The sequence below is a fragment of the Eupeodes corollae genome, chromosome 3 (genome assembly GCF_945859685.1).
Source record: "Eupeodes corollae chromosome 3, idEupCoro1.1, whole genome shotgun sequence".
In the NCBI taxonomy this organism is placed as follows: domain Eukaryota; kingdom Metazoa; phylum Arthropoda; class Insecta; order Diptera; family Syrphidae; genus Eupeodes; species Eupeodes corollae.
The window spans coordinates 123,222,652-123,248,373 of NC_079149.1; the positions used below are offsets into that span (position 1 = coordinate 123,222,652).

The 25,722-nt window shown below is 34.0% G+C and overlaps 1 protein-coding gene across 6 annotated transcripts in view; it reads left to right on the forward strand.

Moving 5' to 3' along the window:
* Positions 1 to 240: 240 nt before the first annotated feature.
* Positions 241 to 25,722, forward strand: part of LOC129949030 (bridge-like lipid transfer protein family member 3B) — a 32,457-nt gene continuing 6,975 nt past the window's right edge. The window contains exons 1-17 of one of the 6 annotated variants that reach the window (XM_056060225.1): positions 241 to 791; positions 12,560 to 12,761; positions 12,831 to 13,031; positions 13,109 to 13,501; positions 13,560 to 13,725; positions 16,180 to 16,300; positions 16,379 to 16,755; positions 16,963 to 16,989; positions 17,171 to 17,263; positions 17,325 to 18,349; positions 18,409 to 18,568; positions 18,872 to 19,013; positions 19,086 to 19,249; positions 19,307 to 19,496; positions 19,569 to 19,739; positions 19,840 to 19,954; positions 22,892 to 22,912. In XM_056060225.1, the coding sequence (XP_055916200.1) occupies positions 748 to 791; positions 12,560 to 12,761; positions 12,831 to 13,031; positions 13,109 to 13,501; positions 13,560 to 13,725; positions 16,180 to 16,300; positions 16,379 to 16,755; positions 16,963 to 16,989; positions 17,171 to 17,263; positions 17,325 to 18,349; positions 18,409 to 18,568; positions 18,872 to 19,013; positions 19,086 to 19,249; positions 19,307 to 19,496; positions 19,569 to 19,739; positions 19,840 to 19,954; positions 22,892 to 22,912 (3,612 nt within the window). In that variant the 5' untranslated portion in view covers positions 241 to 747. The remainder of the gene's footprint in view (positions 792 to 12,559; positions 12,762 to 12,830; positions 13,032 to 13,108; positions 13,502 to 13,559; positions 13,726 to 16,179; positions 16,301 to 16,378; positions 16,756 to 16,962; positions 16,990 to 17,170; positions 17,264 to 17,324; positions 18,350 to 18,408; positions 18,569 to 18,871; positions 19,014 to 19,085; positions 19,250 to 19,306; positions 19,497 to 19,568; positions 19,740 to 19,839; positions 19,955 to 22,891; positions 22,913 to 25,722) is intronic. The other 5 variants (XM_056060224.1, XM_056060228.1, XM_056060229.1 and 2 more) reach the window with 5 other exon arrangements.

The following is a 25,722-nucleotide window of genomic DNA, read 5'->3' on the forward strand; positions in this document are numbered from 1 at the left end:
GAATTAAAAACTACTTGAACATCCAAACAGTTGAAATGTGCTCCTCAATAACCCTCAGACCCTATCTAGTGTCATCGGCCCATAATGACACATAATCTGCAAGTTTTCTTGTCTGCAAAGCTCTCTCCCCCACCCACTCACCCGCTACTTGTTAATAACAAACGTCAACCTAAACAAATAACAAAAGAAACGTCAAACACAAAAGAGACTTGAAGATAAAAAAAAGACTTGAACAAAAATTTCCTGAAATGTCATCAAGTTTTTCAGAATTTTCATCAATTTCAATTCAAGTCGTAGCAACTACGAACCACGAACCTACCATCGTCCGATCGTCGTCGTCGTCGTCGAACGTCGAAGGTAGAGGATTTTCTTTTGTATTTTCCTCCTAAATTCAAAAAAAAAAACACTCACAATTTTTCCATCGCGACGGTATACAATATTTTCCTTATTATTTTTCCCTTTTTAAAAATCAACAAAAGAAAAGAAGTTTTTCAAATTAAACAAAAAATCAAGTTTTTAAAAAACGAAAGAAAGAAATATAAAACTCATAAATGGAAACGTAATTCCAAACCCAACTTAAAAAAAAATTATTATCAAAACGGATTACGGAGTGTGCAATGAAGAAATAGAAAATTGATTAAAGTGCAAGAAATCAAAAAATAAGAAAAAGAAGTATACAACAGAAAAGAAAAGCGAAATCAGTGAATTTTCTTGAAGGAAGAGAGACCCCCCACTAATTGGAGAAAAATGGTTTCACTTATCAAGAATCAACTTCTCAAGCATTTATCACGGTATGTACTCGTTTTCGTTTATTACTGTTGTAAGTCCTGATTAATTGAGACTTCTGATTAGAAACTGGAATGTTAATGTCCCTAACGGCTGGTCGCTCTTTTGCACTACCTTACCTATCTCTGGGGGCATAGTCTATTCGTGAGTCGTTGTGGTCGTTGTTCATTTGGTGGAACTGAGACTGGGACGACGCACAACTCGTTTCCTGGCTGTGAATAGGTAGAAATCGAGTCTGGGATACACTAATTTTTCCCTCATTGAAATTACTGTCTCTTTTTTTAATAATGGGTATTCTAATATAATTGTTTCCAACCCCATCCCTTCTCACTCGGTTCTGTGCCATTCATCTTCTTCCCTATTGGATGGAGTTGGTGTTGTTGTTTGATATGAAAGCAACTTGACTTTTTCTCTATCCACAGATGAGAATTTTTGAATTGATTTTTCCACACCACATCGCGATGCGAAGCGAAACAAATAGAAGCAAAACGAAGCGAAGCGAACATTCAACCATCATAAACAAGAAGACATAAAGCCCACATTCAACCAACATTTATCGAATAGAAACCCGAAGCCGAACAAACCTCAGGCTCAACACTTGCTATCGTCGTTGTCGTCGTCATCGTCGACACTTCCAATGTAGAACAACACAATTCATCTTTTCCACGTTGCTGTTGCTTTTTGCTTTTGTTTTTGTTGTTGCTGCCTATGTGTAGCTGGTAGCTGTTGCCATTCGGTGCTTGCTCAACCCTTCGCACTGCTTCCAGGCGCATCCAACACCTCCTGAATTCCCATCCCTATCTTTGTGTCAATGCCCATGCCCATTCTCATACTCATCCTCAATGAGTTCGTTCGTCATGTCTCTTAGTTCAAAAATCCCCAACACCAACAAGACAATTTGTTTTTGTTAAAGTAAAAGTTAATGGGGTGTTTTTGGGGTGGTTTCCTCTCTTTTGTCAGAGTTCGCTGTGCTGGATCCGAATCTGGATCTGGTTATGGTTCTGCTGGATGATGTCGTGTGTCGTTGGGAGGTTCAATTTGTTTGTTGGCGTGATGGAGGTGGGGTTTTATGGGGGTTATAGGTTCAGTGAGTCGAACGAATGCGTTTGTATGAAAGGGAAATTAGATTTCTTTAATTTGTTGCTTCGTTTCGTTGCCGTTCCTGTTTTCGTTCTCGTTCGTCGTTCGTAGCCGTCCGTCGTTGTAGATACTTGTCATCGTCATCGTTGTATCGGCCGCGTTTCGGTTTCGCTACACGAGTACCTACAAAAGAAGAGAGAAGGATGGTGGGTTGGTTTTTTGGGTGGTGTAAGTTGTTGCATTTCTGTTCAGTGCAGTGCATGCATCGCCATATAGTTCGTGGCCATGGGACATTGTTCAAAGGGTTGCCACAAGGTCGATGGAATATTTTTATTTTGTTTTTGGTTGGTACCCGACCACGAGGTAGATGAATTATAATTGAATTTTAACATCACCTGTAAAGATGAATATTACATACCTACATACATACCCATAGGTTAGCCAAGTTAGCAGGTGATGGAAATGGAGGAAGGAAATGAAAACATACTAGCTCTGAGAATGCAATTTCAAAGCTTTTTATGGATGGTGCACTATGATAATGCCTTACCTGCCTTCAACCGCCTTCTACCTGTACCCACCTACCTACCAATGTGTGTTTGGTTTGTAGGTAAAAAAGGAGTGCGTTCTTAAGGAAGCAGTCAACGGTACGCAAAAACTATTGACGCTACTCCTGACGAGCTATAAGCTTGAGGGCAAAATGCAATTAGGTCATGACTGAAATTTATTTTTGAAAAAAAAAAAATGATTTTTAATGATAAAAATAAAAAAATGCAAGAACTATCAGAACGTTAGGTAGGTTTAAGTTCTGCTGGTGGTACCTGCCTCGGTGTCAGGTGGTGTGTTTAAATTTTCAATCTTTGCGTTGGCGTTGTTGTTTTGAAAAGTAGTTTTTTTAAATTTGTTTTTAAGTTCAATTTCCATAGCGATGCAATTCTTCTTTTTTTTCCTACAAATTGGATTTGCTTTAAGATGGAAAGGAATGAAAACAGAATTCTAGGTTTTGAGCACTATTTCTAGGAATTTTTCGATATTTTTGAGTTTAAGACGTTTAAATTAGATTTGTTGTCGTTTGCTTCTATAAAAGTCGTTTCCTGGAAAAAAAAGTAGTATGCTAAAGCTTAAGTCAAAAGGCAAAAGAAAAATTCTTGGCTCTTTAGAATCAGGCAGACAGGTACTTGGCTAGGAGAAGGTAAGAGTGAACCGACTCGGAAGGTCCTTTGTAGCAGCACATTCTTTTGTAGAGTGCCGAAATCCTTTGAATATGGAAGTGGATGAAGTCGTCGTCGGCTCACTTACAATTGGGATGGGTGGAGAGACTTGTTAAACGAGGCTAGGACCGGGCTTTGACTTTCAAGGTGATAATGATTAAAAACTCGATTTTTAATGAATAAATGGTATGTCTTCTACATCAACAATTTCAGTATTCCTATCGTTTCAATAGGAATTTTAAGTATTTTGATTTGAAACGTAAATAATTTCTATTTCCAATTCTAAAATATATAAACGTTTGTAAGCTACGGCAATTGAGGTGTTTCTTTGATTAAAAATTGTTGAGTTAGAAATGTTTAGGGGGTGCGGAGGACAAGGGAAAAAGAGCGATGAGTAGTGATCCTCAGTAGTTATAAATTGATGTACTAATTCCAGGAGTGATAAACATTAACCAAATTAGTGATACGAGTAGTTTGAGTGTTGATGCATCAGATAGGGATCGAAGCCGATAGGAAGTGTTTGAGATGAGGTCTAGTGTTACATTCTAACACTTCCTTCTAATTGCTAAATCCTTTTCAGATTCTTTTCTTTCATACATCCTATACTCCTATTTTGACGCCCAATGTTCGTCCCAGTCCTTTCTGAGTCCTTTACTAGTCTACTATTCGCATCCTCACTTCCTAAACGAACTAAAAGTAACTATTTTTACTAAGGCCAGTTATGTTGGTCAGAACAATGTTTAGTTTTGGTCTCCTGTCAAATTAATCCGTATGAGCATGACGACGATGCAGAATCCACGCTGCTCCATCAAGTTCAGAAAAGATCTCAATAATGCTTTTGATGTCAAAAAAGGGTTTAGAAAAGGCACTATCATGCGACTACTTCAACATATTAAAAGAATTGTACAATTCAGTCAACGCTAGAGAAACAATTTCCCAAAGTTTGTCCAATTACACAGATTCGCCGATGTTTTTAACAAAATTGGAAGATCTACGCGTATATGTTGTCATCAAGAAAGAACATTCAACGACGACTGACGTTTTGGATAAAACATCACCAATGAGAGTTTCAACTTTGAGTTAGTTCAGGACTTTGTCTACTTAGGCACCGCTGAACTAAAACAGAGAACAATTCTTTCAAATAATTTCTCCTTTCGACTTAGAAGGCAATTGAGCAGTAAAGTCCTCTCAAATGCAATTAAAGTCAGCCTCTGCAAGATCCTCATCACGTGGGTTCTCATTTATGGCCCTGAGGCTCTGACTTTGTCAAGGAAAGATGAGACCGTCATAGGTTGCTTCTTCGGGTGATTGTTGGCCCCGTAAAAACATAAAAGTCCACTTACTTTGATGGTTGGGTCATTAAGAGAATAGACCGCAATTTTGGTGGGGCACGCATGTGGGAGAGGACCTCAACCAACTTATCGTACGAATCTAAAGACCGAGCTGGCTGGAGAGAACACAGATGACTATAGCGCTACCTTAAGTAATTAAAATTGTTGGTCTACTTTTTGAATCGGTAGATTTTCATCAAGACAAAGTGTTAATTGCATTTAAACAAAACACACAATATTTACATTCGGATAAACTCCTGAGGCCAAGAGAGGCTAAATTACTAACTATACTAGGCTAAGAAATAATAATCTAAGGTTGATCAATAACAGGTCACTTCAAGTAAAATAAACCCTCAGCATTCTAGAATTGGGAAGCAGTATTATCTACAGGTTTTTGTAATGCTCACAAGAGGTTAATGTTATGCCATTATTTACTGGAGCAAAGACGTCTGGGATATTACCTAATACAAGAAATGGAATTATCCTCTCTTAGCAATCCAAATACACTTTAAAGGAATTGACTAGAAGGACGAAACCCAGAATGAGTACACTCATTCAGTTTCTTGGCGAGGAACAATTGATCTCTAGGTCACAGTGCATCAGAATACCTCACAACACATTCTCCCATTTCGAAAATAAGCATCCTGCTATAAGAACATCCCCCTAAATAAATATGAGTCTGAATGAATGAATATCGATTGTGGGCTCCGCTATTCATAACGAGTGTCATAACCTTATTTCTTTTTAAAGATAGACAAATAATTTCTCATTTCTTCGAGTACTTTTGACCTCAAAAATTTAGAAGTTCAACAAATGTCTGACATTATTTTGATAATACTTCTTGCCTTCTCAATATTCACAGTTGATAACTAGAGTAGTTTTGTTGCTATTTAAGTTTCATCTTCTTCAGTAGTTTAAACTTCCGAATATTCTGTTCTGATATGGCGTTCAACTTACGTATGTATAAATTATTTTATACACTTTGTAGGTATGTTATGTAAATTGTATACAAAACAATCGGAAACATAAACAAAAGAGACTGATAAAAAACAAATAAAACACAAAATACAAACTTTGAACGATAAGAATGGATTCAAATATTTTTGATTGTTGACTTTTTCGAGCAGAGGAGGCACGATTGCTATAATTGTAGATGCAGCCTGGTTTGCTTGCTATTGGCAAAGTAAATGAGTATCGTCTGTTGTGAATGTATATTGAAATTATTCATCTCTCCTCTGTTCGATCTTCCACCAATATTTGTATGCAATTTTAATAAACTTTTAAATGATTAACAATGCAAATCGCAGGTAAACTGAAAAGCGAAATAATAATACAGATTTAAAATTGAATAAATTCCTCAATGCATATCTCATCGAATATCCGCTGATTGAGTGAATGATTCTTCTCCAGAAGCAATCGATTGAAAAAATCGTTTCTCGTTTTTACCTAAATTATAATAAATTTGCTGATTAAAGAATATTGAATCAATAATTATGTGCTGCATACGTTACACAACATTATTGTATTGTTAATTGCAACTATTAATTTGTTTTTTTTTTTTATTTTTCTCTATCTTTTTTCCTGTGGGAATAACAGGAAATTACTAAAAATAAATATAATTCTGCATAATTTTGCTACATTTCATATTACATGAAAACTCATACACCAATAATAAATGTATGATTCGCATTGGGGACTTGCACAATTGGAAAATTGGGAAAAAATGCTAATGTGCAAAAATAAAAGAAGATATTGATGGCTTTTATTGAAAGCTTACATTTTAAATTGATTGCCTTAAATTCGCGGAGCGGCGCCATCTACGCAGTCCACCGCCGCCGAGGTGATTGATTAGAGGAGGCCCATTGGTCTGGTATTTTTTTGTTTTATATTACGGATTATGTATTTGGCAAAATAACAAATATGTTGGGTTGGTATTTGAGTTTTAAAACAAATCGAATATACATATGTATATTATTACCTACTGAAAATTAGTGTTTGGTCTGCTAAGCGTTAATTTAAACTGAATATTGATCTGTCACTTAAGTGAATAAATGTTTTTGTAACCCATTTTGTATTTATAGCTTTTTCCAAACCATTTTAAATGTGTTTCTATTAATTAGGAACTTAGTTACGTTATGTTGCTCAACATTAGATTATCGTTGGTTAAAAGGTAGAAATTTTAACTAAAAAAAATCTGGATTTTACAAACAATTCAAAACACAATAAATTTAAAGTTTAATACTCACCAATAACAGTACAGGTTAGGGCGTGGAACTTTTATTCTATAGGTATCGGGTTTAAACCTTGCCTGCATTACTCAAAGTGTTTGTTTGCATTGTTATTGCCTCTTTGGGGAACCGACAAATACTCCATAAGTAATTGTTGTCATGAAAAGTGGTTTCTTGAATTAACCAATCAGATTCGGCATAAAAACGGTAGGTCCCCTCAATCCTTGATATTACTCAAACATATAAATGGTTAAGAGTTGTAAATCCCTAGGTTCTGATTTTCTACTGCGTATTGTGACAAATAATTTAATTTTTTATTCTCCAATAACAAGCTTAAGCTATTTACACAAATACAGAAGTTCATAATTTTAGATCAAGCTGAATCATCAGCACTTAGCCTTGGTTTTGATTGACTTGTGGCGCCACCTTTTGATACAACTTTTAATGTAAGTCCCTATTAAAAATTTTGGATTGAACGAAGAAAAATTAAATAAAAAATTAAATAGCACTACGTGAATTTAAAATAAATTTAGTTTTTTTTTACCAAATACAAGAAAATCAATAAAATCAACTCAATTTTACATAACATATTTAGAGTTGGCCTTCAGCGAGCCATAAGACTTACTGAGTTAAATTGCTTCGAGTGATTTGGAGCTATAAATATATTCGAGTTGAAGAATATTAAATTGATTCGGTCGAGAACAATCAATACACAACTGGCATTAAAGGGGCATTTTGTTTTCTTGAAAGTTAGAAATCTACAGGATTAATGTTGTTGTAAGTCCTATATAACTATAGAGATGTAAAATAAATCGATTTGAAGTAATAATTAGAGAACAAAAAAACAGGTTAGGCTAGGTTAGGTTAAAGTAGCTGCGGAAACAGAACCCACACACTTAGGCCAAAAGAAAAGGGCCGTTGTGTAGAGAATTACTTCTTACTAGTCGAACCATGTTAAGCTTTTTATAAAGTGAAGAAGATATTTGATATCCTTTTTTGCTAGTAAACCCCGATTATCGAAAAGGTAGTATCATAGATGAAGTCTGCGTCTTAGTGAAAGAGCAGGGCAATGGCAGAGAAGTTGAGAGATTGTTTCCTCTTCTTCCCCATCGATACAGCTCCTGCAGAAGTCATTTGAGGCTACACTAAGCCGTATTGCGTGTCTGCCTATAAGACAGTGTCCCGTAAGGATACCTATTAGGGAGCTAATATGAAGTCTGCTTTGAGATAACAAGCGCTTTAGGTCCAGTGTCGCCATATGTCGCTGCGCATGTTGGTAAATTGTGCCACCCAGGATTTGCTATCGCAAAAGCTGTTTCTTTTAGCAGAAGTTTACATGTAGCTATCGGTATACTTATCTTCTCCCTTTGAGGTGAAATAGGTATGACGGTTCCATTTTTAGCGAGTTCATCGCTGTCTCTGTGCCCCGGCACCCAGAGGTGAATGTTAAATTGCTGCGCAATCTCCATAAGAGACGATCGACAATCGAAGGCCGTTTGAGATTTGGTTGTGACACCTTAAAGAGATTTAATAGCAACTTGACTGTCAGAGAAGATGCGGATATCAGAAGTTGATATCACGTTTTCTCTTAGAAAGGAGAGAAACTCTTTGATCGCTAAAATTTCAGCTTGGACGACGCTACAATGATTAGGGAGGCAGAAAGAGATGCTTAGATTTAGCTTTTCTGCATACACACAACTACCAACTCCCTCATTTGTCTTGGATCCATCTGTGTAAAAATGAATGCTTTTGTCATCCAGGAGTTTTTTGTCTTACCATTCATCTCTGGATGGAATGGATACCTGGAAGTTTTTACCAAATTAGTGTATTGGAATAGTGCAGTCTATGTACTTTGGTATAGAACCGAAGAGTTTCAAAATGATGGTGTGCTCCACATTATTGTTGGTTCATTAAGATGAGGTGTTGAGTCTTCTAGCTGTACTCGCTGCCACTTGTTTGCTGAAGATGTCGAGGGTTTTCAGATAGAGGAGAGTGTTTAACGCTGCTGAGGGTGTGGTTCTCTTTTAGGAAAACATAGAAAATTATAGTTTAAGAAATTTTAATTTGAAGTTGGTAACTAGATTATACTTTTCCAAAGTAGTTTTGATGGTCATGGTTTGAGCCCGGGTTTAAAAATATTCTATGAGGAAAGTTCTCATGAATTTAACATCCCATCTTGCTTTAAGCCAATTCCATTCCTTCTTCTATATTTGAAAAAAGAAGTGTTTGCAATTGGAATGGGAAAATTCTCATCTACAGGTCGTCCTATGAACATCCTTCCCTTTTAATCTTAAATATTTTCAAAACTTACTTAAAAAAAAATTACTAAAATTAGGCTGCTGTACAGAGACTTTTTGGACTAAGTGTAGCTAAAAATTTACTTTAAAACTTTTTTTTAGTCACAATTAAACTCTTAAAACACCGTTATTGTAATTTTTGTTTTAACATTTTAAAATGTTTTTTTTTTAGTTTATTTCAAAAACCTTATGTGATGGAAGAATATTCGAATTCATTGCAACTAATCCCTTAATACAATTTAGTTCGGTTTATTGGACCGGAAAAATATTAACCATTGATGTCGTCTCTAGGTATCCCGTATTTATTAAAAAATACTTGGGACATTTTCAGCATATGTTTTGGAGGCAAAGTGTCACTCACAACTCACGCTTGCGTTTATTTTCATTTGGAAAGAGTTTTCTTATTTTTTAGTCGATTATTTCAGCCAACGTCCATTGTTCCATTGTTAAAAACTAACAAAATACACGAAAATTGTTATACTAATCATTTCTGTAAGTCTCGTTTTGGCTGCTAATTAGACCATGGTCGCTACTCTGTAATGGGTTTCGAAAGCCAATACGATTTGGATCTAATATTCGATGGTTTACGAATTCGTACTCTGTAAAATGTCCGAATCGAACAAAACAATCATCTAGTACTTTTGCGGCAAGGCAAAAATACAACAAAAAAAAAATCATTTAAAGATGACGATAGTCTTTCCCACAAACTGATTGAAGTGTTTCAAATTGCTTTTGTTTGGTATGCACATTTTTCGCTGCTGATTCCCTGTAATGAAATTTTGAATGAAATATTATTTCCTTACTTATATTTTATCTATTTCACACAACTTAACTCAATTTGTATTTTGTGTCCTTTAATTTTTAAACTTTCGAATTAAAGTCCGTTAGCTTTCTTGGACTAGAAACAAAAATTTCTGTTTTCGAACGCTAATGACATTTGGAAACGCATTGCTAGGTACGAAAAATCCGTCATTCCGGAAGTACTAGATTTCTTATGCGCATTAGAAATAGATAGTACAATTTATTCGTTTTCGAAAATATTTGCTTTCGAAAAGCATTAAAAAGTAGGGCCCAAAATCTGGTAACTGTTCATATTGCAACATAATTATGACCGATTCGAATCCATAAGTTTGTCGTGCCCGACTCAATATAAGGATTTCGACACAAAAAGCTTAAAAAATTAACTTTTTGGAGTACGTCGATAAACCAACAGTTTGCCCGAATTGTCACTTGTGAAAAACCAAATTCTGAGTTCTAAAAATAAAAAGATAGGAAGTACATTTTATTGCTCATAAAAGTAGGAACCACGAGTGTACATCAACTCAAGACAAACAAGAGGTCACGAGCCTTGGTGAATTTTGAAGAGTGTGTAACTATTACATCTGATGCACCGAAGAACTCATCAGTGGGAAAAAAACTCCCAACAGCAGCACTAAAGTGCAAATCATGTATCACTTGTTTCAATGATTGACTGTCAACTTAGGGGTGTCTATTAAATAAAATAAAACCCCCCATTTAAAAATAAACTGTTTCTGTTCCATTTTTAATTGGCAAGGTATGTGTGTATAATGTATATGTTTGAGTCAAAAACACGAAAACCATCTCCCTTTTTTAAATCAAATGTTCGCCTGTTTCAGAATTTGTAAGCTTCAAATAATAAAGAATGTAAAACCAGTGAAGCATAATTCTAACAATTAGAGTTTAAAAAAAGAAAAGAATGTCAACATAAATTCAAATCCACGTAGGCAGTTAAAGTCAAATGCATGCTAACAAAATGCTCACGTATTTATAGAATTCCATGTAGGAAGATATAAAAATCCGCGTTCATTCCTTTCCCTATGAACTTTATGATTTTAAATCAAACACAAGAAAAACAAATTATAAAATGTCTTAATTTAAATGCCAAAGTTCCTTTAAATGCATAATGTTTTTTATTCATTTTTTAAAGAGAACTAGACCAGAACCGTTGTTTACAATTATTGCGAACGAAATTCTTTATTGTCTGGTTAAACATACTTCAAGCATTCAAAGCATGTATTTTCCTCATACAAACAAAAAAGTCAAGAAGAGATAGTTACGTATGGCTTCCATTATTCGTTTAATATGACTCATCCAAAAGTGAAGAGGACGAACTTTAAACCAAACATGTACACATTTTGTACACAGAAATAGTCTATGCGAAAGGTAGGCATAGTCAAGTCAGTCTAGGCGGCTAATAATAGCTTCACATTGAAGAACGCAATGCCTGCAACAATCGGTAAAGGTTGCGCGGATAATGCGACAATATTAATTTCTAGACTATGGGTAAAGGTATGCACTTATGTTGTTTAAAGCAAAGTTTTCAGCAAAGACGAAGAAGACTTAAGTATCACTGTTAAGTTTTTATACCTTCCATGCCTTTAGTACCGACTGAACACTACATAGCGCATGAAAAGTATGAGGTAAAGTTGCAATGCGTATCTTTTAACAAGCCTCCATTCACCCCTTTCGCTTTGTTCTACTTACTTTTTTTCCTGGTGGCTAAACGAGAAGGTACCTCTAGAAGCAAAAAACAACTTGGTAAATGCCTGAATCATTATTCAACCAACAAAAAAAAAACTTTTTGTAATTTAAACAAAAAGTGAAAGCTACTCGTACCATCGACCGCCCACAAACTTAACCGTTAGCAGAAATTCAATTGAATCGTTTTATCAATTAGTCCATTAGTTTCCGCTTTTAACGAATTGAATATTAATGGGGAAACATAAATTATCTTCTCTGGGATACCATTAGAAGCAACAAAAAAAAAACCTTAAATGTCCTGGGTCCTCCCTCCACCCACTCTATCTCTCTTTCCCTCAATCAAATAGTCATTTTGTGAGAGGAGACACTGTCGCCGCGTAGACAATTATCTAAAGTAATTTACTTGTGTTACGTTTCTCTGCTAAAGACAGATACATTTCCATAAAACTTCCGGTTGGTTGGAATGGGTTAGGAGTATCTAAGAGCTACGACCTAAGTGTATAGGCCCAAAATGGATCGATAATAAAAATGAATACCTACCTAGAATATAATATATTTAAATGTAAGGCACATGACTACATGAGTCTTTCCTCTCAATGAGACTTAATAAAATGGGACTTTCTGTTTTGTTGTGATTGCAATGACAATTTATACCCAATAAAATTAAGTTACATTTAATAGGAGTCAATTCCCAAGGTTGTTCCTATATATCCAAATCCAAACCACTATTGACACCAGTTCATGGTTGCTGACCCAAGCAACAAAAACACAACATAACATGACTTATTGTAGTCTTCAAAATAAATAGATTTGGATATACTTGTCGGTCGTACATCGTCGTACCTAACCTATGTCTGTCTAGAAATAGAAAAACTTTTCTTCCCTTAACTAACTTAACTTAAGTCGTTTCAAAAGTCGATTTAATGGATTTTCTTCGTGTCCTTGTTGTGTAAATGATGACCATTACACGGAAGAAAAGTTTGTTCTTTCTTTTCTTTTCCCTCCTCTCCTCAGTTTGAAAGTAAATAACTGTCATTTGAATCCTAATTCAATTCATCCAGGTACTGATTTGTGCATAAATTTTATATTAAAAGTTCTTTTTTTGTGTTGTTTGTTTGCTTTTTCAGATACACGAAAAATCTTTCATCGGATAAAATTAATTTGAGCACATTTCGAGGTGAAGGCGAATTATCAAATTTACAATTAGATGAAAATGTCCTTACTGATTTATTGGAATTACCATCGTGGCTAAGATTGACATCAGCATGGTGCAATCATGTTTCATTTCGTATCAGTTGGACAAAGTTGAAAAGTGTTCCTATAACTTTGGTAAGTAAAGTCACCTTAACATCTTGTTGAACTTTACCTAATTTCAATTTATTTCTTTTTTTCTATTAGACTCTTGACGAAGTGAATATATCTGTAGAAACATGTGATCCTAATTCAAGAAATCAAGATCCTAATTCACCAGGTTTGCAGCCTATACAAGTCCCGCCTGGGAAGTATAGTTTCATACATAAAGTTGTTGATGGCATAACAATAATCGTGAATACTGTAAACGTAAAGTTCCTAAGTCCAGCCTTTACATCAACAGTTCAGGTATGTCAAATGCATAGCACTCATGATCATAGCCAACCTCTTTTAAAATAATTCAATTCAAAACTCTTTTCTTGTAGATGTCCCGAATTCGTGTTGAATCAAAAACACCAAAATGGGCTACTGCCGATCTGCGAATGACACGATTGAAAGATCCCCAACGCGGAATAATTTTGATATTCAAAGAATTATCATGGCAAACAGTTCGTATTGAGGCGAGTTCAACTCAGGATAAGACACTGACTCCTTTACGTTTGTTAACAAATCAAGCTCGTTGTCGAATAACGATACGAAAACGAATGTCAGATTGTAGTGTTTTAGCATCTCGATTGGTTTTGATTTTGGATGATCTTCTATGGGTACTAACTGACTCACAATTGAAAGCAGCTCTTCATTTTGTCGATTCACTATCGGGCCTTATAAAAGCTGCAACACATGCAACTCAAAAGACCAAAGCACAAAAGAAACTTGAGGTAATTCAATGTGATACATAAGCAGAGGTAAAGTAAAATCATATTTTTGTTTTCATAGACACTTCCAGAGTATCAAGCACAATTAGCTCAACAAACCCGCCAACAATCTGATCTTGCACATACATCGTCTACGCAAAAAATGTTTAATGCATTCGATGTACGTGAGACTTCCTATCATTTTTTCAGTCAACGCATTGATTTGCATCTATGTGATGATGAAGGGGGTAAATGATTTTATTTTATTGATAATTTCTTGATTGAATTGTTTGATATTAGATTTCCTGGTAATTATGTATAGTTGTGGTCAAAATATGAGCAGTGTAATCTTTCGAGACTTCGATAGATTATATTTAAAAATAATATAAAGAATGAGTTTCATTGAAATACGTTTTTCAGTCTTAAAAATGTTTCAAGAGTGTAACAAATTGCCAAGTAAAGGGGTTGTACTAGCGAGGGGGACAACCATGGCAGGGTGGGTCGAGGCAACATTCTCGCGCGTCAAACAGAAAATAATTTGTTTGTAATTGATTTAGGTTCAAGAACCCATGGCAGAGCTAGTCAAAGGGGTATTTTTCCGGCAACCAGAACCGAGGGCAAATTAGTCAGTTACAAGAGACGCGTTTATTTGCAATCAGAAAGATGGCAAGTTACTTTAAAGTTTATTCTTATATGCTAATTCAAAAGACGTTTAAAAGTTCTGGAAAAATGACTTTAAATGAGAAATGTTGTAACGAAAACTTGGAAACATGTGGCAAAAAGCCTCTCCTAACTTTCAGGCGTCTGAGAAACAGCAATTTAATTTTCTTGCGAGTATGGAAACTAAAAAAAAATTGAGAACGAGACCAAAAGAGAAGAAAATTTACGCACAAAAAATCAATACCAATAGATTGTAGTTTGCTTCAATCCCTATACTGAATAAATAGTGCAAAGGGTCCGCATGTTAACGTTCAAGGCAGTGCAAAGTTCAAGGCAGTGCAAAGTTAGAAACGTAATTACTAATCCAACGATGAAGAATGTAATCGTTACCGAATTCACGCATTTTTGATAAGAAAACTTAATGTCAAACTCTGTCAAACATCTCTTTTTATTAAGTGCACGGTCTTAGGGGTTTAAGTACCCTTGTTATGTTGAGGAGGAAAGAAAGCGAAGAAGAGGAAGAAGAATAGGCAAGGATAGAGTGTGCTTAAATATTCCACATTCGCCTGGTACGGCAAAAGAACGGATTTCTGTACTTGATAGTGGGACCGAATTTGAGCTTTGAGAGTGTACTGATAAGCATTCCTGGAGACGCGAGTATTATGTCTAAACTTTTTATAGAAGAGGAATACTACTAACTATTTTGCTAGAGCATTTTGAGCCAAGAAATATTGTGATATTTTCAAGCGACTGAAATGAAACGATGAATTTATGACCAATCATTTTAAAAGGTCATTTTGAATACTGTCCAAAAGGCTCAAGTTAGTTTCTGAAGCTCCTGTCTAGAAATGTGAGTTATATTTGGGTTTTAAATTTTAGCCAGAAAAAAGGTGGGAAATATGTTTTGCATCGCCTCAGGAAACCCAAACTTCTTGCGGCATTTTTGAAGATATTGTTTATTCAATCATTTCACAAGAGGTCTTTTGTAATAAAAATACAGAAAATTTCGAAATTTTAATGGCCACAGTGAAAAAGGTAATATTATGGTTTCGACCCATTAAATTCTGTACGATTTATGAATTCCCCATCAAACAATTTGTTCAATATCAAAATTTAATGATTTTATCATGTATCGACGTTAAAAGTCCACGAATATGAAAATCCGAGGGTTCTGTCGTTAGTGAAGCAGATAAATTTGTTAAAAGTTTCAAACTTGAGATTAATAATAAAAATAAGAAAGCGTTTCCGAGACAGGAAGGAGCCCTGGGCTACACCAGCATTTATTTTGATTTTTCAGACTTGAACCTATGCAATTGTACTATTATTGAAGGATCTGAGAAATGAAGGCACTTTTGAAATATGAAACGCAATAATATTAATTTCTATAAAACGATGTACAAACTCGATCCACTGTTTCGTGCATGATGAGTTTGGAAGAAAAGAAAGATTTAAGTTAGTAGTTGAAGATGCATCGAAAACAGACCTGCAAAATAGGCTAAATCAGGTTTTTGGCAGCGTTAAAAAAAACGCCTCTCCAAAATAATAGGAAGGATAGTTTTCGTTGTCTGGGTTTTTCCTACTACTAATTGCCCAAGTGAGAAAGATGAATTCTGATACCGTCGAATTAATTGTAAATTGTGAAGCAAGCTAACTTTGCCTATCGGGCTTGCAAAAGGAGATCATCAAAAACTAGTTTTGAAACTTAGGAAAAATTGGTTTCGGTTTTTTAGCCCGAATAAAACTACGTCTTTAGGTCTTGTTCCTAAATTTATTCCGTGAAGTGACGGGTTTTTGGCCAAAAAAGCAAAGCTAAGAAAAATTGTCTGCATTAAAATTGCTCTCACCTGACGATTCGAATGAAGTCGGAAAGATCATAAAAGTCCTTTAAAGCTGACCATACATTTTATGGGATATTTTCGATGCACTTGCTTACCTGCTATTATTACGACCGTACCTGCACATTAAATAAAACTCAACTTTGCCTTAAAAATTGTCTTAGTATTATATTTTAATCGAATGCTTTATGTCTGTTTTTTTTTCAGATGGCCGTTCTAGTTATCCTGATCTTCATAAAGGTGGAGCCCTACAGATCTCTGTGCAAGCATTTCAAATTGACTACTATCCCTATCACTTGGCGAAATCTGATCGATCTCATTGGGCAAAGTAAAAATTGCTAAAAACAATCATATGCCTTTAAAAAAGTCTTAACGCAATTTTCTTCCTTTATTTTTTTCCATTCAGATATAAAGAAGCTTCTGTTTTACCAGCCCTTTGGCTTAAAGAATCTCTCAACTCTTTTCGTGAAGCAATACTTAGTTTAAGTCAACCAAATCGTCCATCCACACATGCCCCTCTCGAACGTAGTGCACCTACATCGCCTGTAATGTTAAATCCAGCCAATTCATCCTCTGGTATTACCACAACCTCATCGGGACAATCAACTCCAATTAATTCAAGTAGTGCTCCAACATCACTATCACAATCAATCCAACAAAAATCAACATTGGACAATCTTGCAAAATTGATGAGTGCATGTGTAATTCTTCGTATTGAAGATTTCACTCTCTATCGAGTAACTACTTCTGGAAAGAAGCAAATGCCAAAGGAATTTGTCTCAGGTAAGTTTGGTTATAAAATGGATGGTCTTATATTTATGATATTTTGTGAGTGTAGCACTTTTTGTGTGAGTAAAATAAAGTACCATCGCACAAAAAATAAAATACACAAATATTTTTTTCATTGTCTATATCACATAATAATCGCAAACAAAATAATTCTAAAATCAATTCAAAATCATGTCTGATGCTTTTACAATTTAAATTTAGCTCAACACAAGAGGAAACCCAAAGCAGGTGATTTTTTTAAAACGCTCATTACATGTGTAGCATATTTTGAGCAGCGATATTGTTTAGCATGTGTTCTTTAATTATTTATTTAGTAGTTCCAGTCCTTAGTAATTGTGTTCTATTGTGTTCCAAATTGGATTCAATTGAAATTCAGTATGTTTTCAAATAGGAAATTCTTCTTTTCTAGGAGACAAAGATCGTTACTCATTCCCGCCGGAAATGCCGATTGTGCATGCTGAGTTTACTTACTTTTATTATCCAGGAGATTTTATATTTCCACGTGAGTGTATATTCGCTCTTCTCCCACTTTCGAATCTAATTGATTTTCTTTTCGTTTTTAGTTCCTCCGTCCAAGGTATTCGTACACATCAACCCATTGCAGGTTCACTTTGATCTTAGCAGTGTTTTGTGGTTCAATTCATTTTCATTGAATCTGCATGAAAGTCTTTTGCGAACAAGTGTTGGATCTCCCACAGCTTCAGCTTCGTCAGCTGCATCTTTGTCAGTCAACTCGGAACCCAGTTTTATGTATATGGATGTCAAGGTAGAAGCAATAATGCCTCGGATTGTAATCGAATCAAGCGTCGATGCACCAAATCAGAAAGATCGCCCTAAAATTATGCAAATTCAAATCTCTCGATTCGCATTGACTAATATCCGAGAAATGGGCTCGTCTCGAGCTGATCTCGCTAATGCGTTGCATTCACTTCAGGAGGGAACTTTGGTGTTTGGCAGTGGATTCCCTTCGGTGAACGGAGATATGTGCATTGTCACAGACCGAATTCTTTCCCATGTGGCTGCTAGTGACGTTCCCAATATTCAGCAGCCACCACTTAGTGCGTCGGTGTCGTCGCAGAATCTCTCACGATACGCAACTTGGTCTGAACCTCGAGATGTGTGGTGTATAAAATTCGATCCGGTTTGGATTGATTTCTTGGGAGCACGATCTTTGGGACCAAATAAATCGATTCCGTTTGTCGATGCAGTTCCTGTCACTTTGTGGCTTCATGGTGGCTCCGATAGTGCAACGGCTGCGACCACTGCCGCTTCCACAGCAAAAGGTTCTGTTGAGACAAATATTCATCGAATGGACTATACAAATCGAAACTTTGCAACATTGAACCCATTTCTCGATCCAGAGCCACCTGAGACCTCTCCAACAGATGCTACATCATCTCAAAAACGGAGTAAATCCGCAGAATCCAGCAACGAAAAAACTGCTGATATGCATGCCATAGTTCATATTTCCAACCTGGTTAGTGTCCAAATCGATCACTATCAGTATTTGTTTCTTCTTCGTTTGGCCGAAGAGATGAATGAGCTTACAACATTCCTGTCCCTTGACGCTGAACGTATTCTTCAAAAGGTACTTGTCATAGGGTGTTCTAAAATGAGAATCGATTTAATTGTCTTCCTTTTTTCTAGCAAAACATTAAGAAATCATTAATATTGGGTTGTGTTGTACCACAAGTTGAAGTCACACTGGTGATGCCGTCCCCAACACCTGGTAAGGAATCAAGTGGTGGTGATGCTGAAAGTGTTTTACCCGATTCAGCTAGTTTGGGTGATGATTTACACATGAATAGTAAGAATTTTTAGTTTTATTTTATTTATTTTCTTTATCAAATCAAAAAAAACTAACAAAATCAGTAAAACAAAGAAAATAATTTATGATCCTTAGTTTTAGATTTTTTTTTAAATTTAATATTACAAATTTTATTTCTTTAAACTTTTGTATGTTTTTACTAAACCCGAAATGCACCTATTTTCAATATCACACCACACTTTGCATGAAGATCATAATAAAAAGCCTGATAGCAGGTTTTTCTCCTTTTAAAAAAATTTTGAAACTAAAATGAAAATTTTTGTGATACTTTGTTTTTAAAAGGTACAAATATAATCTGGCCAGCGCATCCACCGCTAGATCAGATCAAGCATAGTACTTTTGGAAGTGTTGAAACACCGTCCCCAGTAACAAATGATCCACCTTTTGATACTGGAATGCATGTTTCCAATCCAAATACTCATGGGTAAGCATTGAAAAGAACGAACGATTATTTCTTATAAGGTTCTGGAAGTCTAACTTGGGTATTTTTTTAAAGTTATAATGTTCAAATTAAAAGTACACCAACAGTGGCTCCACCATTACTTCAAAGTCAAGGATCAAGGGCTGATTTGGGACTATCGTCAGCTGCATCGTCATCAAAAGTGACCAAAACTAGAAATTCAATAACCGATTCAAGTATAACCAAGGAAATTAATTCTAGTGAGTTTTTTTAAGAATCAGCGTAAAAGGACAAGTATGACTTCGTTTTATTTTTAGGTCTATTGTCAATGAAAAAGGGCTTCTCTTCCTTTATGACATCAATTGATTCAGCCATAAAGTCAGGTAATCCAAATGACGATGCTAGTGATACATTTTCAATTCAAAGTGATATAAGTTCGGATTCGGAGAATTTTGCAATTGTCATGAGTGATGATAAAACAACCGATTGCATTGATGTCATGTTTAGGTAATCATTCCATCCTTTTTAATCATTAATCATTTCTGAATGATTTATATACTATATTTGCTATTTCCATAGACTTAATCCGTTTACAACTGATTCAAATCTAAAAGCATCACCTGTTGAAGTAGCCAGTGAAGTTTATGAAGAACCTACAAATAATTATAAAACAAATTTATCCTCACCATCAGAACCTTCAGAAGCGAGTACATGGCGTCGAAGAGATCTAGTGTCAATGACAACATTTAGGTGAATTTTTAATTCAATAAATATATTTATTTTGTTAATAGTTGACTTTTTGAGTATGTGCAATTGTTAAAAATTTTATTATTGTTTTTCTGCATTTAAGATTAACAACAGTTGAAGTGATAAAACAAAATGAAGGTTATTCTTCTTCATTAAGATTACAAGTAGCTGCAATATCCTGCAATGAATGTGGTTCAATACCATGGGATGAATTACAAGTGAGTTTGTTATTGTTGATTTTTATTTATTTTTAAATAAGTTATTGTTTATCCTTAGTTGGTTTATTTTCGTTTTGTTTTCTAATTAATTTATGTTTCATTTAATATTAATTTTCTGTGTTTATTATTTTTGTGTTTTATAAATTTCTTTAATTCCTGTGGGTTTGTGGACTTAAAGTGAACAAATAGTGGGGCAGGCGTTCAATTCATACTTAGCGTTTCGATGCTTTCACTTTGCTCTTCAAAATTTCATTAAAGTGGATAACGATAATAATATTTAAACTTCATGACTTTGAATTCGAGGAATTCGATGATAAAAACTTTCCAGTCTTTAGATTTTTTCGGAATCAAGAGTGCAATGTTTAGTTTTTTTGCTTGAGAGCAATTCTTAAAAAGGGAGCCCCAAAATTAAGATTTGAAATAAATGCAAAACACTGTTTTTAGTCTTTTTATTGTTTTTTTTTTACTGAATCATAAAGTATATAGGATAGAGTTATTTATGGTATAATGCATAAGACAAAGTACATCCACGCATACACACTCGTTTGTCGAAATGTTGCATGACTATTCTACATAAGTGTGGCTGACTTTCGTTGAGGCAACGGAAAATCTCCACGTTGTTGTGGGCTTGTTAATATAGACCTGTGATTTTAAATATCAACCTATTACAAAATTTGATGGTGCTAAATCAAACGATCAAGGGTCAGTTCTGAATATCGAAAGTGCACGACCTGGCAATGGCACATCAATATCAATTCCTGCAAAAACAACAGTGTTATCATAACGATCACCAGTAACAGTCGCTGGTTTGGTTAGCCTTATTTTAAACAAAAGTATGGTCCAATCATGCCTCCAGCCCAACATTCAAACCAAATGCTCACACTTTCAAAATAAGTTGGTTTTTGGAAATTATATTTGGATTATGAGAACTTCAAAAGCGTACAATTTTATTGTTCAATAATAAAGACACGTTGTTCTATCGTGCAAATTTAAATATTGAGTCCATTTTGGGACATTTATATTTGGGCAGATGTCGCAATAAAAACCACTTGCGTTTCTTAGACAAAACAAAAAAAAAACACTTTAAGAATGGCGACTGTTGTCTAATAAGAAGACTTGCAACTCTCAAAAACCGCCCAAACCGCAATGTTTTATGTTTGTCATTGTTTTATCGCTACGTTTATAAGGGAACGATTATAACAATCAAGTAAAATCCATCAGTAAAATTTATGTTTTTAGTTTTGAACATGTTACAGATTTATATCTAGCAAAAGATTGATTTTGTTCAAAAAGAACCAATGCATTTAAAGTTGTATTTAATTATAAATTCATTTTAATTTTTTTAATGATCAAATTTCATTTTACTGAACAGCTGACTGCTAAAAGCCAAACAAAATCCAATTTCGTTTAAATATTGGTGTACCAATTTTTTACTGTTCCGATCACATCATTAGAAATTTACTGATGAAAGCAACAGTGAAAAAATTGTATGAGGCGCGAAGATCGATGTTAGGTGCCAGTTATAGCTATCATTGGTTTCCATCATTGAAAACAAACATTGGAATTTTGTTGGCAGATCGTTTATAGCTTGCATTAAAAATTTCTGTCATTGAACCAAATTTCCTTATTAAAATCTTACGAAAAATTTTTACTGACAGAAATCTGTCATTGAAGTTGTGTGAAATTGGAACACAAATCAGTGGAACGATTCGTTTCACTTTTGAACATAAAAGTATCAGCTGTTCAGGAAAACTAATTTCCGTCCGGAAAATAGAAAAATACATTTTTAGAGAAAAACAAATGCGCAATTACACTTTTTTCCTCAAAAAAAAAAAAATTCTTTGTGTGATTTCCAAGTATATCAGTATATAATTTTTATTTCTAATTAAAGGGAAACACCGTCAAATATTGATTCAAACATTTTTCCGGATCGATTTCAATGATAGCTATAACTGGCGCCTTATGATCGAAAGAAAACAACATTTAATGACGTAGATTTACTGATTGCTATAAACGTTCATCAGTAAAACATTTCAGATTCCTCTTGTTTCAAATTTTAGTGATGGATTTTTAATCCAAGTCGGATTTAAGAACTATGAAGTTGAAAAACATGTATCTAAGAAAATACAAAAATGCTTACTACTTTTTGCTAGGTTTTGACTATCTTTGTTTCAAAAATTCAAGATTAGTTCAAGGAGGTTCTTTCAATTAAAGGTCTACATACCATCTTCTTTACCAATCCAAATCCTAAATGTAGATACGAGTGAGATATTTCCATAAGAACAGGTACACAAAATAAATCAAACCCACAAACTAACCGATTCCTTAATAATTTTTGTTTTAATGTTTCTTCCTCTTTTTACCACTTTTATTTCTATTATTTAAATTAATTTTGATTCTGTTTATAAAATTTAATATTTTTGTTTTCAAGTAAAACAATTGTTTCTTATTTATTAATTATATAAAAATATTAAAACATTATAAAATATAAATTTTCTTAAATTTTACTTTTTTTAAAAATCTAATAATAATCAAAACGTTAATGTGTCGCTATAACTTTTTTGCATGCTTTCTCTTCTCTTCTATTTTCATAAATAATCAAAATATAAAAAAATATACAAAAATAAATTATAATATAATTTTTATTAAAAAAAAAATAATAACTTTATACTTAAAAATATTACACAACATCCAAAATTCAAAAAAAAAAAAAAAATATTTATATTCTATATACCTACGATTAAATTATTTATTATTATTGTATAAATTTTATAAATATTATTTTTAAACATTTTTATATTCAATATGTGTGCTAACGTCAAACAAATTATTTATTTTTTTTCATAAAAAAAAACTATTGATATATAAATAAATGTATGTACAAAATAACCGCTACATATAAATAAAAAAAAATAAAATCAATTAAACACAAAAAAGACCGCTCACCAATCAACAAAGGTACATGTAACTTGTTACTATTATAATTATTATTATATTTTATAAGTATTTACTTTCTATTATTGTTTTTGTTTTATCCTAAACATCTACAATTATCTCTATATGGTTTATTTTTAACATCTTACTTTGACTTTAATTTTATTGTATTTTATACATTTGTTTAACAAATTTGATTTATGATTTTTAGTTGTAGTCTGAGAGAATAGAAAAAAAAAATAAAGAAATCTTCTCAACATTTAGGTTTTTATTTTGCTATTATATTTTTTTATTTTTCTTATAACTTTTAGTTTTTAGTTTATTTAAAAAAAAAAATTGAGCCTATTGAGTTGAAAATACAGTTTTTTTGAATGATTGATAACAAATTTGCTGCGTCACATTTTAAGTGCTGTGTTTGTGCTGTTCTCTTAGACATCTTGTTTTTGTTTCAAAAAAATACAAATTAAAAAACGACCTTGTTGGACTTATTTTTTTTTTTCAAAAGATAATTTAAGTTGAAGGAAGCGCAAAAATTCGAAGAAAAGAAAAACAAAACTAATATGGTTCTTACTATCGAAACAAAATGCATGTAATCGATCTGACATTAACACACTTGTAATTCTTTTTTATTTGTTCTTAGTGTTTTGCTTATTAACAAAAATATATTAAAACATGCATATTCTTATATTTTAAGATCATTACTCTCGTACACTCTATTTTTGTTTACTTATTGCTTAAATTGCACTCTTTTAATTAGATATGTCAATGGAAAAAAACAACAAAAAACAGTGGAACTCACAAAGGCTGTGAAAAATTGTTGAAGTTTCTAATTTTGAAGATGACAGGAATTCAGAAGAAAACTTAGAATAAACTGAGAACCAAATCGCATTCAAATTTTCATACAGACTGGTCAAAAACTAAGCTAGTTTCTGTTTCAATACTTGCAAAATACTCTTTCAAATGATTTTGATAGCCTGAACAAGAATTTGAACTTTTAATTTTATATCAGGTATACATTCTTAAAGTATATCAGCGTTAACACGGCTAATCGGAGTATTCACAAATGTATCATGAAAACAACAACGAGAAGTTATATGGTTAGGTTAGGTTAAAATGGCTGTCCATGATGGAAACGGACACACTTAGTCTAGTTTAATGGCCCATTGTGATACCATATGAATTTTGAGGCTTCATTCTAAGCTCAATGGAACCAGTTTGAGTCCCTTATGAAACGTGAGAGGCTGATTATGCTGATATGATTTAGATCGTTTAGAACGTTAAAGAAGAATTCTCCTAGGTAATTCTTGCGTTTTTGAGCTAGAGCAGGGCAGTACAGAGGAGGTGAAGAACTGTTTCTTCCTCTTCCTCGTACATACAGCTTCTGCAAAAGTCGTTTGAGAATATGACTAGCCGCGTGGCGTGCTTTCCTATTAGATAGAGTCCGGTTATGACACCTTTTATCGATCTGCTTAGAGAAAGCAAGCACCTTGAAAGCTTTAAATCTTGTGTTGGCTAGATATTTTTGTGTTTTGTTTGCGTTCTTCATAGCGTCTTGCATTAGCAACAGTTTATAAAAATCGATTAGTATGCCAGCATGTTCCAAACGTGGTAGGATGGGCTGCTTTGTACCGTTCCTGGCGAGCTCATCTGCCTTACAGTTGCCTGGAATGGAAGCCTCTATGGACCCAACAAAGGTGAATATTAAAATGTTGTGTCATCTCCATTAGAGATGATCGACAGTTATTTACTGTTATAGAGTTTGTAGAGACAGAGTCCAGAGGTTTTATAGCGGCCTGACTATCTGAGAAAATACGGATATCAGATGTTGATATTATATTTTCTTTAAACCAGGACAAGACTAATTTTATCGCCAAAAGTTCCGCACGGAACACGCTACAATAATTTAGAAGGGGGAATGAGAGACTTAATTTCATTCGTTCAGAGTACACACCCCCATTAACCCCTCATTTTTTTTGATCCATCTGTATAAAAAGGGACTGATTCATATTCCAGGAATATCCTATCTTTCCAGACAAGTTATATATATCTCTTTAAATCCATAAACCGTGTTTTTAAGGCCAAGGTAAAAATTGTAATTAGATTTTGCGGGATAAACCTAACAACGAATCACTTTTTTCCAGATTAAATGATTTATCAGAGATAATTTAAACTGAATATAGAATACAGAGATTATTGTTTTGGAAAATCATCTCAAATTTTGATTGATTGATCTATAATTTGACTATAATTTTCAAAGTCTTATTGACCTCTGTTTATAAGAGGTACCTAGCTTAAAACACACACACGAATTTATATACGAAGACGCAAAAGTTATACCAGTGACGAAGTATAGAAATTCATGACCTGTTGAGTTATACTTTATATTTTTTCGTAGGTGCCAAAGTAGAATTGACTAGTTTATCGCCATTTGCACACATTTTAGCATCTTGCGATTTTGTAGAGATTTTTGCTGTGCACAGTGCAACAGCTTTTCAAAATTGGAATAATTACCTCCCTTCAAAATTTTCCCTACAACCTTCCAAATCCAGTTATATCGGGTGTTTTTTTTTAGAGTTTGAGAACTTTAAATAATAATACAGGACTGAAATATTGATATATAAACTCAGTTAGTTAATTTTCAAATATAATTTTGGCATAGGTCCGCCGCAGCTACGAGTTACATAGTTCGTCTAATTTGTTCAATAAATCTGCACGTACGGCGTTAATGGTGGCTTGAATATTGTGTTCCAATTCTTCACCGAATAGATTTTGTAAATTATGGTTAAGCGCCTTCTTTGACAAGTTGCGCCATCTTGTTGGAACCGAAAGTCGTT